Source organism: Gobius niger (assembly GCF_951799975.1).
Source record: "Gobius niger genome assembly, chromosome: 17".
In the NCBI taxonomy this organism is placed as follows: Eukaryota; Metazoa; Chordata; class Actinopteri; order Gobiiformes; family Gobiidae; genus Gobius; species Gobius niger.
The window spans coordinates 28,274,578-28,290,488 of record NC_136868.1 but is presented as its reverse complement, the minus strand read 5'-3'; the positions used below and the strand labels follow the sequence as shown (position 1 = coordinate 28,290,488).

Genomic DNA, 15,911 nt, shown 5'->3' with positions numbered 1-15,911 from the left:
CCCTTTTCTGTCAGCGTAGTATTTACTCTCACGGACAATTAATGAGTAAAAAAACATGCTACGACACCTGCAGTGGCGCTTATGGCCTCTAGGGGCATGAGTTACTTAGTACTGCTTTAAATGACAATAACTGATAGAAAAAGTTTCATGTCTTTTCAACCCAAAAAGTGTAAAACAAAAAAAACAAAACAAAAAAACATCTTAAAATGGGTCCCACAGCTCCTGCAACATGGAAGGATAACTCAAAAGCAAAAATTAACTACCTCATTTGACCTCATTTTGGATCCAGGAAGTATCCATTTTTATAGTTTCCCAGTCCATGATACAATTCCACCACTATCATCAGCATCTCGATGCTTCTAGGGCTGGATTACGTCAAGATCAATTCATTAAAACCTCTCTCCTGTCTTCCACTCGCATACACCGTGGGTCGCTCCGGAGTGCGCTATCCCCCCGTGGCCAACCTGTCTGCGCGCCTTTTGTGCGGAGCTCTTTTGTTTCTAACAGTCTGAAGCCCAGCAAGTACAATGCGGACAAGGAGCGCACTGTGCACACACACAATATCCTCCAGACGGCAGAGCAGCTTCACAATAACTTCTCTGAAAGCTGAGACTACTTGAGCAGGTCCACAGCGCTCAGTGACTAGGAATGGTCCAACGGAGAGGACACAAAGGAAGGTGATCATGTATTCTGCTTTTATACTTCACAATGTCTCGGAGTCTTTGGGTCGGTGAAATGAGTTGCAGGTTGAATGAAGCGCCCGCCATCTAACCCTGTCGGAAAAAAAACGCACGCGCAAAGGCATGAGCTTTGCCGACCTCAGAGAACGGTTGGAGCTTCTTTTCAATTCAGTTTTATTCTGGATTCAAGATTTAATGATACAAAAAATACAATTGAAATGGAAACAAGGAGATCATTTACTTGTTGCTTGCTGACATTTATTCATAATTCCTGGTTTCGGAATTACGTGCTTGCCAATCTTTTTCGGATAAAAACATGGCAAATGAAAGCGGCGAAATGTGCCAGAACTGAGAAGATATTTGGGGAACAGGGGAATGCAGTGAAAAGGCAGAGGGAAATCAAAATGTTGAGTCGTGAAAGTGTGAAGCAGACAGAGGGGGGAAACAAAGAGGGAAAAAACTCAACTTTCTCCCATTACTCCACCCTTACTTTAACAAATACTGCATTATTAATATATATTTTCTACTAAATAAAGATACAATAAAGATATATATTTATTTAGTATTTTCTACTAAATAAAGATATGATTATTAATCATTAAACTATGGTTTAAATTATACAGAGTTAAAGTATGGTTTAGACCTGTGGCTCTGAGGCACATAATGCAAACGTAGCAGGTCTGGCTCTAACACTGTACATGAAGTCAAAGACGGAATCTGTTGGTACAAAACACAAATCATCTCTTACTTAGTGGTGCAAAACTAAAATATGTATAGTGAGTGATTATCTTTTAATTCATTGTCAGAAGATTTTCCAAAAGTACAAATTCATTTCAAGCTTCTTTATTGTTTACTTGCGTCTATTCATAATATTCTCCTTAAAATAATGAAACAAAATGCTCCAAAGATAACTTTATTTTTGAGGTTAAGAACAATGTTTCTAAGTGTCTTTTCAAATATAAAAGCTTCATGAAAATATGGCACATTAGCTATGAGTGCCATATTTTCACTTCCACCGCATTGGTTCCAAAAATGGGTATCAGGACAGCCTGGGGGTCACGGGACACTGAAGTGGGGGTCACAAGATGTTTTTTTTGACATTTCTGACATTGAATTTGATACAGTATTTTGTTGAACAACATATTTCAGTTAAATTAAGCCAAATATCAAAATATAGTATCCAAACTAACAGCATTACCCAGTCCCGACTTGTTGGTTGTGTGATTTTTGGGGGGTCGTGGCCTGAAACGTTTGGCAATCTCTATTCTACTGAAAAACTTGCTGTGAAAAAAACCATCCATATGGACCCAGTTTTGATAAATATAATTATAGTCCACCTGAAAACGCCTAAAAAGCGTGAAAAATGGTGATTCCCAAAGCATACAGGCGGAGCAGGTTAAGGTGCAATGTGAGATTTCCCGTCAAAATGGCGGACTTCTGGTTCGTCAGGGGGCGTGTTTTGTTTGTCCTCACATGACAAATGTGTGCACTGATTCGCGTGGCTCTATGACAAAGTTGATGTTAACCCCGCATCCATAGGCATATTAGTAGTAAAGTAGTAGTAAATGGGAGTATGAAACACATAGTAAAATACAGTTTTTACCAGACCTGAATGTTGGAAAGTTTGGTGAGTTTTCAAGTATGTTCAGGGGATCAACTACTTATTATTAGGGATGCACCGATACCACTTTTTCTAAAACCGATACGAGTACGAGTACTTGGATTTAAGTACTCGCCGATACCGAATACCGATACGAGTACAAGGCATTTTCTTCAACATTCTTACTTTTTTCACAGCAGATTGGTTTGTAATTAGTAAATTTACTCATTTACATTACAAGTAGGCTACACATTTAAGAGCTGTTATATTAGAATTGTGCTGATGCCATTTATTTTTATTTTCCTTCAATATAATTTTTAATTTTTATTGCACTGTCCATCATAGACAGAAAAGCCCATGTCCAAAAGCTCCCCAATGCCTGTGCTTTATTCATTTATGTATTTTTTTTTTAACAATAGTATTGAGAGGTTACTTAAATGGTCTCTTTTCGTCTTTACTTCAGCTCCGTGTGGATTTTCTCGTGTGTTTTGTAGCAACTTAGCGAGAAGCTACAGCGTTTTCATTGGTCTGCTGCAGCTCATTTTCGCTCTATATAAACATGCTGTATGTCTTTACGTTGGATTTTCTGAGGACTTTTTAGTCGCTGGGTTAGTTTTTCAGATGAATAAACCCCTGGTCATAAAACGGCGTCAGAATGGCCAAAACTGCGCTAGCCGCGAGTTAGCAACGTTAGCCTGTATGTTGTAAACACTGCAGACTCTGCAGCACTAACAACATTAAGCTCTGGTTAAATCCAGCACAGACTCTGATTAGAGAGCGCAGTCTGTAATAAAGTCAGCTCTATGTGGAATATTGTATTTGCACTAAATAATTCTCCAGTTTGTTGCTATTTTCTCTCCTCAGCTGAGAGCTGCGCCTCGTAGCTGCGCCTCGTAGGTGCGCTGGCCGCACGTCAAATGGTATCGGTTCCTGGTATCGGGACCTCATGAATGAGTACGAGTATGAGTACAAGCATGTGGTATCGGCCCGATACCCGATACTGGTATCGGTATCGGTGCATCCCTACTTATTATATACTTTTTGGAAAGCTCTCAACGAGCCGGACGCAGCTGTTTCATCCACAACACAGCTTTGATTTTTTTTAAGCCATAACTGCTTGAGCAATTTAAAGTGAAGCAACAGTAGGCTTGTCACAATAACAGAAAATTCAATGTCAGCCATGAAAATATTGCAATAAACAATATTATTGAAGGCCACAGAAACAAACCATAAATCTAAAAAATGAGAGGAAAGCTTTAAGTACTTGTCTTAAAACACTATAAACATGAAAGGTTGTATTTCAAAAATAAGAAAATAACAAAAATAATACAAGGACATCCCCTCCTGGAACCTGAATGATCCTGGAGCTCTGTTGTCGGGGGCTTCGTGCCCCTGGTGGGGTCTCCCAGGGCAAACAGGTCCTCGGTGACGGGTTAGACAAAGAGCGGTTCAGAAGCCCCTTACGAGAGATCAACAGGCCCGGTTAGAACCATGAGGCCGTCCTGTGGACCCACCACCTGCAGGAGGAGCCATAAGGGCTGGTGCAATGGGATTTGGGCAGCTCCAATGGCGGCAACGGAAAAGTGGAAGAAGATGGATGGATTATAAGGACATAGGTGTTGAAAATTAGCACATGCGCTATATCACTTTAAACAATGCATCTGTCAGTTATTGAACAGTAAGTCATTGCAGTATTTATCATGACAGCCCTAAGCAACTGGACGTTGTATAAGGCAAAACAACTCATAAAATACTGCAATGTCTTTCACTCATTTGGTGCCGCGCCACATTGAATTACAAAAGCGCCTCCTCGTTGAGAAGCCCACTCCGGCGAATGCTTTACAGCTTGCTCCACGTGTAGCGATCAGTATCATCAGTGCTGGCCCACAGTCACCGGTGTGTGCTACTTGAGGAGTGACAGAGAGTGGCGACCTCAGCACAAAGCGCCTGGGTCTTGGCGCGATAACGTCTCATCCGAAATAATGACAGGGCAAAGTGATGAATAGCCGTGTTTTTCCGAAGCTCTCTCACACCCCCCTTTCTCAGCCCAAGGCCTCGGGCAAGTACGGAACCACCAGGGTCACAAAAGCAGGCAGGTGGACACGTATTTTATCACTTATTCTGCGAAAGTGACTTTTTATGTTGTGCTCCCTTTTGAAAAACATACTTGAAATTCTCTTTTTTTCCTTTTCAGTAATGCAAGCGTAGTGCAAAGTTTGTGTCATTAACGTCGGTTTACGGAATTTTAGATTGTCTGGCCATTTCTCCTTCTGCAGCTAAGCTATCCAATATGTATGTATTTGATTTTGTTGCACAATAGATACTAAGGTTGTGTGTTGATGGATGAGCAACATCCCGATGTAGAGCCACCATCGTGATGCCACGCCCCCTCCTGTCAGAAACACGCACTGGTCTTCTGTAGGCCTTGAAAACCTAGGAGTTACGAGGTTATGAGCTCACGGACCGGGCGGCGCGTGGAGCAGCTTCAAAAACTTAGCTACGACGCAAACTTCTAAATATTGTCCCGTTCACCCACTGTTTCTTAAACATTACGCTAAAACTGAGCAAATGCAAATAATAAGCTCCGATTTACATTTGTATAAGTGTGAGAAGAGCCTTGGAGTTCACGCTCTGAATAAGTCGTTCTCCTCTCAGACTTTACCCACGAGTTTTAACACATTTCTTTTGCAAAAGTCGTGTTCCGTGACTCTGTTCACATCATGTTTAGTTTAGATCCATTTATCCTGCAATCTCACATTTTCCTAGCATACATAGTAATATGCAGCATATATGTAGGCTATGGAAATGTCTTCACTTCACTGTAAACATCGTCAACGGCCAATTAAGGGGACATCGCCCAACCCTAATAGATACAGCTGTCCACATTTTATAAAGCCCATAATCCATTCTGAGCCGCTCTGTACTAAAACCGCCTTCATTTACACACTATTCATTTGTTAGCAAGCTATTAGCAAAAAGGAAGGTTGCATTTTCCTCTTTTTAATGTAATTCCCCCTATTGCCAGCCAGAGGGCGCTCCAAGCAAACTGTCCTAGAGCAGTCCTTACTCATCAAGTGTCTATAACGTTAAAAGGCCACAACTTAAGCACCAGTAGGCTCAATAAGGGCTGCATGTTTGACAAAAAAATCAAAAATTGAGCTGCAGATAAACATCTAAATCTGCTGTCAAACATCACGGTGCTCAGTTATTACATTGCAGATTCATGCAGGATCAAGATACAAATCTGGGAGAGGCAAAGAGGCATTAAATGGAGTTGTCAGAAAAACATCGTTATTGTTTTAATCTTCTCTAATAAACGTGGCGCTCTCACTCTTTCTCCCTCCCTATTTCGCTGCATATATCCATCTAATCCACCTCATATTTACATCAATAACCTGCGGTAAAGATGTGCGTACAACGATGAGCCGAGATGATCTTCTCGAACACTCGCTGTGAGAATAGTTGGCACAGCGCGAGGCACACGTGGAGTTTGTACTAAGCTTTTGCAGCGCAGACAAAGTCGATTCTTCTGCAGCGTCTTCTGATTGCCGAACATGTCTTTCATTCAAATGGCGGAGGCACAAGCCAGAAGAAAAAAAAAACCCTCAGGCCTTAGAGGTTATCGCACTAGCTAAACCCTCCATTTCGATTCGACAAAGGTTAATCGTGCAGCCCTTGTATACAGTAGCTATTGTTTTGAGATTTATGACTTCCTTTTGGTGCCAGCTCCCAGTAGAGAATGCTAATATGAATGAGAACAGGCTTTTGATGTTTAAAAAAAAGGCTCAATTGCTTTTATCTGTTGTCTATATATTGTTTAATGCTAAGGTGTTAAAGAGTACTTCATTGGACTTGTAATTTCTATTGAATTACTGAAAGATTTTACTTTAAAGGAACTTGATTGAAGTTCTCCTTTTTATACTCACTACTGCCACCTCAGGTCTTACACGTACCTGCAGTTTCTATATTAGGGTGTATTCAGACCTGCACTGTTTGGTCCACTTTAAACGGATCAGGGTTTGTTTTGAACGCTGGTCCGGATTTTTTATTCAGGTGTGAAAACAACAAACGAATCCTGTTGCGGATCACAGAACCGAGACCCACTTTTTCAGGTGGTCTCGGTCCGGCTTCCAAACGGACTCTGGTCCAGTTCGCTCCAGGTGTGAATGTAAACCACTGTTGATCCGAAACAACTGCGGGATACATGCGCCTTTTTGGGCTTTACAAGCCACCGTAACAAGGCACCGTGGGAAAAGTTATCCCATCGCTGCTGCTAATGCTAATACTGGATGAATGCTACAAAAAATGAGCCGTGGACAGACCTGGAGCCTCCTGGAAATTTGGGCAAGTGGTTTAGGCTCTCACGTTTCTTTTATTATCATAGTAAGCATTTTTTTATTTTTTATTTCATTTGTTGTGGTCCTTGCTGTCCAATGGGAGCCTCGATCGTCACACACGTGTCTGTGTTTACAAAATATAGTTCTCTTGCAAAAAATACAATCTGAATACGAACTGCACCAAACAAAAAAAAAAGTCCGCTTCTGACCCGGATCAAACAAGTGAAGCAAAGGGCTGGTCTGAATACACCCTCAAACTCGTGCATGACGGTCCTTTGGGCAGAAGGCTGAACGATATGGACAAAATTTCATAACTCGATATTCATGCCACATATCTCGATATCAAAATGATACGATATAACTAGGGTTAGGTGAAAACTGCATTTTTCAGAAAAATAAAATCATAATACAAAAGAGTGCCGTTTTATTGATGAAAATCTATATCGTTTATATCTTGCTTTATCGATTTTAATATTTTGAATGTTCATATATTTTTACGACAACGATATATTTTTCTTTCGCGACATTGATATCTTGAATGTTCATATCTTCATATATATACGATAACGATATATCTTTTAGCCCTAGGCTGAAGTAACCTCTTTTTGAGTGGCAGTGCAGGATTTTAGTTGTGGTGAACAGGTCATACTACACATTAGGACATTGCTGGAGCAAGTAGGGGTGTCGAAGTCGATTGAGTCGAGGGCCGAAATTCCGTCCCCACGGCGGGTCGCGGGCCGCATATAATGACTGTGGTCTTATAAATAACGCCTTATTGTGCTTCATCAGCCTGTGTCACATGTTTCTCAAAGTGCTACATAAAGTCATTATTCATTCACTCCACATTCGATGCCACGTGGCTATAACATGCTGTTTATATCTTGATCTCTTATTATGTTAGTGCCCTCTGCTGGACACGTGTGGAATTCTTTCCTTTTTTTTAAATTTAAGCTGCCCTTTAGTGGCTGAAGTGAGAAAACTGCTTATTTCTTTAAAAATCTGCACAGGAATGGGCTATGGACTTCATGCTCCCCAAACAACCATATTAAATCATCTCACGGGCCTTGACCTTGACACATGTGATGTAGGGGTTGGAAAATACATTATTTTAACATTTTTAAACTCCGTCTTGTCCCTTTAAAGGGCATATATTGTGAAGAAATCAACTTAGTCGAGAGGAGACATCTTGACCGACCTGTCTGTGAACAACTAACATATTTTTCGGGAGCTATCGATGTGTTACATCCACTTTGACCTGGTCTCTATTTTACAGCAGCAGCAGATAACTGTAGGAGATATTTACAAGACACATAGGCTACATTCTTTCAAGTTACAGCACAAAAAATTCCATAGCTACGTTGTCCAAAAGTCGAAATAAATCGTAATAAGACCGCTAAACGACCTGTCCCTCGGTAAATAAATCCATCCTGCTGACAGCGCCTCCTGCAAATGCGCCTTTTATGCAACCTTGACTCAATCAGGAGCTCCTCATAGCCTCCACTTTGACTAAACGCGTTTTGATGAAGCGCTAAAAGAGACCTCTCGATCTCGCCACTCTCTCCTCTCCAGCCCGTGATGCTTTGTGGAGCAGAAAGGACAGCGGCGGCGGAGGGGTTCGCAAGACACAGTCGCAGCAAATTGATTTTTATTCCCAAGCTTTATGTTCTTTCAGCGCAAACCAGCAGCTCATTGGAAAGTAATAAATTCGGATGAGAGCAAGCCGTTCGCATATGAAGCAGGGGAGCCCGGGCCAAAAATGTAAATGGACTCATTCTGCCCGCGGATTTTTAGTCATTTCTTTTTTAGCTATAGGCACTCTTGCCCTCCAGATCCGAATTGAGAAGTCCAAAATTATAGGTACAAAGTGAAACAAGTGGGCCCAGGATCTCTACCAAGGTATTCCTATAGCTCCAAACGGGGGTGAAGTTAGACACGACCAAGCTCTTCCACGGGCACGCACACACACCAGACAGGTACGCATCAACTCGTCTAAGCTCAGGTGAGAACATATCACAGATGTTGTTAGCATTTGGCCATTTAGCGTGATATTCGGTGTCATCTCCGCAAGTTCAAAACGCTTGATTAATAGAGTGCGAAAACAGGAGAACTACCAATTAACCATTTTAATGAAAAGATTCAAGGTTCGACTGTTTAATTGTCCCAAAGGAAATGAGCACGCGGCAGGCGTCCACACACGATGCAACGAAACGACAATCGTACGCAAACAAAGAGGCACCTGAGCTTCGTTGCTACAAATCGATGCGCCACACTTCATTCTGATACAAGCACCAATATCCGGGAGGAACTACATCCACGGGAGATGGAGCGGCAGTAGGTTTTGCTGTTATCTTGGGGGAGTAAAGTAAAGGGAGGAGGGTCTCAAAGAGGTGAATTGGAACGATTGTCATTCCAGGAAGCAAAGAAAGAAATGGGAACGTTTTTTTTTTTAAGCCAAACAAAATGTAAGATAGTGGATCAGATGTGTGTGAAACGTTCCCCTAAGCCTTGAAAAAAAGCTTTAACACTTCATACACTTTGGCCAGATGTGGGGAAAAAAATGGTCCTCGATTATGAGGGTAAATTCATGATATACATTTTGTGAGCTGATCCAATTGAAGGTTGGGGAATCTGAAGTAACCTATTCTCTTTATTTCTCCAAATGATCTCATTCATCTCACCCAAATACACATTTTCACCATTGCAAGGGTTTATGGAATAGACTAGAATAAGCTGAATGGGAGCTAGAGAAGTGGTCTAGCTTTCCTAACTCATTCCGAACATCTAAATTCTTCCTCCCTAAGTCCTATTTTCCCCCATGTTTTACTGCAACGAAAATAAAGACAAAGGAAGAAGCGTAACTACGGCCTGAATGGGGATTGTTTACCACTACGGCTGCTACATCTATCTACTTGAAAGTCAGCACCCGCGAGAGCTTTAGGGCATCAATACTGTCAAAGTTTATAAATGCACTGACCATTTTGGAATCAATTGGACTCTGAGGGAGGTACAGAGATGGGGGAGCAACCTTATGCAAAAGAGAAAAGACTAGCAACTAAAATCATTTGTAATGAACTGTCAGTTAAAGCTGCTGCTATACTCGATCAATTTCCCCCAAACAGTGGCACAGGAAGGAAGCTGCAAGTGCATAAATTTCAGTGCACTTTTTTTGCACAGCTTTCAGACAGTGGGATGAAGCGTGACAGCAACACCAACAATCCCCAACACGTTAGTACGATCTTCCAGGTTTGATCAGAAGAGAGCGCTAACCACTGCACCACCATGTTGCCAAATTAAGTCCGAACGAGGTCCCAGAGGTCCCGTTTACAAAAAACTATGAAATCACAGCGCCAGCTTTGTGTCATAATCTACTGACCTCATAATGAGTTTGACTTCGCTCTTCTGCTCCACCGCGATCCACAGGTGACACGGGGTGAACACGGCAGAGCCTCCATTCAGTCTGTGTTTTTGGACCGACAGTAAAAGTCCACTTTTTGTCCCGTGAGTCTGAAGAATCAATTCACCTGCTCGTTTCATTCTTACGGCATGTTACTGTTTACTTTCCAAATGTACTATCTACACAGTCTATTTTCTTTGGTAGCACCACAGCGCCTCACGCAGGCCTGGCAGATGTATAGCGGCATTTTCACAGACCTGAATCAATCCATGTGGACGCACACATCTACTGAGCTGAAATTCTAAGCGTTCTGTCTTTGTGTGGGTATAGCCTAAAAGTGCATTGGCAACCCCCTTCTTGATTCGTATCCTGGCCTGTTTGCTCGATGAGCGCGGTTCGTTTGAGGTGAGGCTGTGAAACCAATTCCTGGACCTGTTGAAAATGTGGGTCTCCGGTAAAAAAAATTTGAGCCTTTCAATTCCTGAAAGCTATTGGGCGAGCAGAACAAAAGCTAACCGCAAAGTCAGTTCGATGAAAGACCTCAGCGATTTCGTGAAGCGATGTAGACACGGCGTCGCCTCATATTGCGATAACGATAACGCGCCGATACATTGCGCAGCCCTGGCTCATCCCTACATGCCGTGAAACTTCCAAACTTTTTTTTGTTTTTGTTCTGACTTTGACACCTGACTTTCCCCGCTGTCGTTTTCCCAATCGGACAATGGCGTAGCTGTTTACACATCGTTATCGTAATAAACCACAATGTCTCCCATAAAAATCACACGTTCCCTCGGCTCTATCAGGCTGTCCATCTGTCCACGCTACTCTCCTCCGCGGATCGATCGTGCATGTCTTTAGCCGGCGCTGAGAGCCCTCCTCGTAACGGCCTTGTTAGTGATGCGCTGTCTCTTTGGGGAGGGAGGGGGGGCTATTTACGGCACCGCGTTATAGGGATCCATTAATTACCCAGGGAGGTTCGTCTGATTATGCGCTGCACAGAGCCGCGGCAATAGAAGTGGCCCAGTGTTTATGGGAGCCTCACATGAAGAGGGGATGGGAAAGTCAAAGAAAGTTCTATGGCTTTCACCGCATTGCAAAGTTACATCCCGTCTATGGTTAAACTCTCTTCCATAGACGGGATGTAAACTCTGCACGATTTGACCGACCTTCCAGTTATGTCATCAAAGAGACCTGAGAGTCTTTCATTCTTTCTTCATTTATTTCTATGCACACTGTCAGTTTCATGTCACAGTCTTAATGTCCAGACTGGACTGGATAAATGTGGAGACAGTTTCCTGTTCTTCACTCTATTGCTTTGACGTTAGAATCTATACACGGCGCCAGGGGTGGGCGTTTGGACCTGTAGGACCATATCTGACAGTCTGAAAGTGTCCGTGCCTGGTTCGCTCTGCTCCAATGATCCCCTTGTCGGTTAATTATCCCCAAAGCGCAGTTTGTGAACGGATGTGGAGCAGGCTCGAGTTGCTTATCATTGGTCAATAGAGTTAGGGACTTATTTTTTGCCGATGTAGTGACTGAAATTTGTTAATACTTTGTGAGAATGCCCACTTTTCACGCAGCCCACCCACAAATTTGATCCTAGCTCCATTAGTGCTGCAAAACACCCTGAGAGCTGAGAACAATTTGTTTTTCTTTTGCTGTTGTTTTTTCAGCACCAAAACCAAGCCAAACCAAACAGTGCTGTTGTGAAAATGTCCGTGCCAACAAGCTGAAGTCTAAGTTATGGTTCTGAGTTGCTAAAAAGTATTTGCCCGGAAGCCAGACTCGGCTAAACCCAGATGTAGTGATTTTGGGAAATATTAACTTTTATAGCAGTACGTACAGCATTTTTTGGCGAATGGGCCTGATAAATAAGTATGTTCAGTAACTCTCTGTTGAATTTCACAAATATTGATTGTGGTATTGAAGAGCTTTGACATCGCCACTCATCAAACGTATAGGTTTAGAGCTTCCGTGTTATCTGAGACTTTATTATGACAATAATAATGTGCATGCCCTTTGTCCTTCTTAGCAACAATTTTCAAAGAAGCAGTCACTTATGCTGGGTTGTTTCGGGTGATTTGGAAACTTTTTTTCTATCATCTGCATTTAGTTGGGCTGGAGTGGACGATAAAAGCACAGTGTCAGCTATTCTAAACGATGGCATTCGGTTCTAAATACTTAACCTTTACTGCTACCTTTCAATCGCAATGTATAACCTTGGTGTCCGTGAATAAATCGCTTCTTGTGTTTATGGCACTGAGCACTTTGGGCAACAATGTCTGCAGGCTTTTACTAAACCATCATGTCATTCATACTCCATAAAGTTGCACTGTAGCACCAACCGGTGGCTTCAGACTGCACTCGCTTACAATTCTCTATTAAATTTACATCATTCCAGCTCCAACCATGTGTGAACGGTTCCTGAAAATGACTCCATTTCCATTTTTCTGACAAGCATCGTAGCTGCGATTAGGTTGGAGGATTATGCTCTTTATAGATTGACTATTTTCTGCAAGAATTGGACTCTTAAGGCTTGCAGACCTCTCGCTGCCCTATACTGTCGAATTTCCCTTCAAAACTCTTTTCACTTGTTTTGCGAGCTGGCCCTTCTCTCCACTCCCTCAGCCTTGTCTGAGAGAAGCAGGAGCTAAAATTGGAGACAGCAGCTCGTGGGATTGGGGGCGTCTGAGCATTGGACAGCACTCATTCCCCCGAGGACTAGTCAAATCTCCCACACAAGCCCCCGACGGTGAACTCATCAGCGGCCCAAAAGTCACCTCAGAAGGCACAGGATGGGCGGGCACTCGGCAGCAGCATGTGGCTATAGGTCACACTGTAAAGGGGAAGGTCCTTGAATGCAGCATGGAGCTTGGGTTTGACATAATGATAGGATAGCGCCGGCTGCCGGATCACTGTGATGGTCATGCCAAGTGCTATTCCTGAGTGTGCGTTATACTTCCTGTCCATAAGGTGTCACGCAAAGGCTGTGTAAGAGAAACAGCAGGTCCAGTATTAAAAGTGTACTTTGCAACTTTTTACTTTAACTTTTGATTGTTTAGCTGGATGCCTTCGTTTTCCATCCCGACGGCTCCTATGATGTTTCACGATCAATTTTATTTCAGTTTTTTAGGGTTTCTGGCAGGTTTCCACAATGGAATGTATATGTAGCCATGGATACAGTTCAATCAGCAGTGAAACCCTGATAAACAAATTGATCCTGGAGCGTCTTACAGGCCATCGGGGTGGTAGGTAAGTATCAGCTGGGTCACTGAAAGGTCAAATACGTATTAATATCAAACTAATATGCAACAAAAAAGTTGTATAGCGTCCCTTTCAGCTCATTCAGGCTTTGACAACAAATTAAAAATTCCATCAATTTAGCCGATTTTGCATATCGTACAGTTAAGGATGTCACAATTCTACATTTTTGAGTCAAGATTTTTGTAAGGAAATAATATTGTGATTTTACGAGTATTCACGATGATCAAAATTAAAGACAAAAAGACAGTCCTTTGCAGTGCAGTCTAAAAGTTCATGAAAAAGAGACAAGACATGTACATTTTTATGTTTATTGAAAGATTGTCTTTTAAACATTCAGGCATAGTTAACCTTTGTCTTTAGGCACATTCCCTCTCTAATCTGTGCCTCGTGAATTCACCATGATTACAAAAGAGCGACCGAAACAAATGAATGAACCCATCAGCTGATCTCCATGCGCACATGCAGTTTCCCTTTCTTTTGGGACTCTTCCTTTGACAACGTTGTGCAATTATCGTGCTAAGATTGGGTTATTGAACCTGCTGCTGACTTCATATGTTTCTTTTGGGATGGCTTTAACACTGGACACTGTTTATTCAGCAGACTGTTGGGCACGAATACATCTGTGCCACGGATTATGATAAATTTCTTATCTTTAACCGACCGAGAGCTTCTAAAACTGCTGTAATTGTCAAACCAGGCTACTCTTGACATCCATACGTAGAGTAGGACCCTGACTATTGAAACTATCAATAAAATTCACAACACCGCCTGGATTAGGGCTCTAAAGTCTTCTGCTGGAAACGGTGTCGATGACCTCGGCACGATAAGAAGTTTTACATGAGTGAATGAAAGAAATAGAATAATTGCTTTAAACTTCATTCTATTTTGATGCAACACCACGGTGCCATTTTCCTTAACAAGAAGATGCTGCCCACCGCTATATTATTATCTTTCACATTTCGTTTCCAGCATAATAAAAAACGATCAGTCTCTTTCCTCTTTGCAATTATCAGTGTGAGCCACGGTGCCATCTCCGGAGACGTACGGCATCTTCACACATCAACGCACAGGCGCTCACGTCCAAGGAACAGAACCAAACGCTACCGGAGAGTCCCAAGAGATAAATGTATTGGAGTTTATTTATTGCTGTGTGCAAACTACGAAATAGCTAACTCATTCATTTGTTTGACTTTCATTTCATAGCCTGATGTTCAGCGTTCCAGCTCTCACAGTGTTCTAACTTTTATTGATTGATTGGTCACTAACTGAAATCAGACTTTCACTTGTTTTTTTGTGTGCCTTTTATCTATTTTATACATGAAGGTTGAGGGTTTTGAATCCTGGCTCTCGCAGGTGCAGACTGTCATTGTGTCCTTGAGCAAGACGCTTCACCCTTCTTGCCTGCGTGTGTATGTACATAGTGAGCGAGTGAGTGGTTGGTGGTGATCGGCATGGATTGGCAGCCTCGCTTCCATCGGTCTTACCCGAGGGCGGCTGTGGCGACGATAGCAGCTTATCACCACTAAGTATGGAGTGAATGTGCAATGACTGCATTGTCAACTCAAGCTAGTAAAGTGCAATACACGTGTCATAGTCATTATTACTACTTTTTATATGCTCCAAATCGGAATTGAAATGAAACTGTTACTTAGAACTCAAGTGGTATTTTCATCACGTTGCCCACTTTTTCAACTTTAACTTGGGACATGATTTGATTCTCTAGCTTTTTTTTGTTTGTAGTTAAAGAGCAAAATGATGTAGCATTAATCTTGCCTGAGACATGTAAACATTTCGCCTGCTCTACCGTTCTCTGCACTCTGGAAGCACTGAATCCTTCCGCTGCTTGGCCATTCATTGAAAAATACGCTTACCCTCAACTTGACTCCACAACCCATTGGGGATCCTGACCCCCCCCACCCAGCCCCTCTTTAACCCCTCTCGCTCACACTCACCTGCTCCGGAGTGTGCACGCGCGCCGTCGGTCAGCATCAGGAGCAGCAGCAGCAGCAGCAGCGGTAGTAGTAGTGGCTGCATCCGCAAAGTCCAGTTGCGCACGGATCCGAACCAAGTCCCCCCCATGGTAGTCCAAACGCAACGAGGGGAGCGCGCGAGGAAAGGGGGTTTTGGGGGGGAAAAAGAGAGAAAAAGGGAAAGAAGAAAATGCGAGATTATCCACGTGCTTGTCCGCGTGGTGACGCCTGTGCTGGGTCAGGTCCCGCGCGGTGGAGAGGAGAGAGTGAGCGGCAGAGATGCTCGCAGCGCGCAGAGCTCTGGTGAAGTGGGGAGAGGAGAGAGCGAGAGCGGAGGGGAGGGACTGTCGCCGGGAAAGCCACGCCCCCTCTTGTCCATGACTGGGACCCCCGCTGTCCGCGAGGAGGGGCGCACTCCGGTGTGCTGTCCGCGTGCGTGTGGTTATCCGCGCCGCTACGCATCACAGGTCCACTGTTTGACAGGAGCAGGAAGGTGAGTGTGGATTACAGTGAATATCATGGGCTCCTGTAATCAGAGGCAGATAGTCCTCAGTTAGTCTACATCTACTCAAGTATGCTGCATGTAACTTTTTGAAGTAATTGTACTTCTTAGAGTAGATTTGTGATGCTTTGTACGTCCACTTGAGTAATGACGCACCTGACGCT

At 43.0% G+C, this 15,911-nt stretch overlaps 1 protein-coding gene across 1 annotated transcript in view; it reads right to left on the bottom strand.

Annotated features, from left to right (window-relative positions):
- Positions 1-15,536, bottom strand: part of LOC306977344 (contactin-associated protein-like 4) — a 330,278-nt gene extending 314,742 nt beyond the window's left edge. The window contains exon 1 of the mRNA XM_079575645.1: positions 15,228-15,536. Within this exon, the coding sequence (XP_079431771.1) occupies positions 15,228-15,354 (127 nt within the window). The 5' untranslated portion in view covers positions 15,355-15,536. The remainder of the gene's footprint in view (positions 1-15,227) is intronic.
- Between the last annotated feature and the right edge of the window lie 375 nt (positions 15,537-15,911).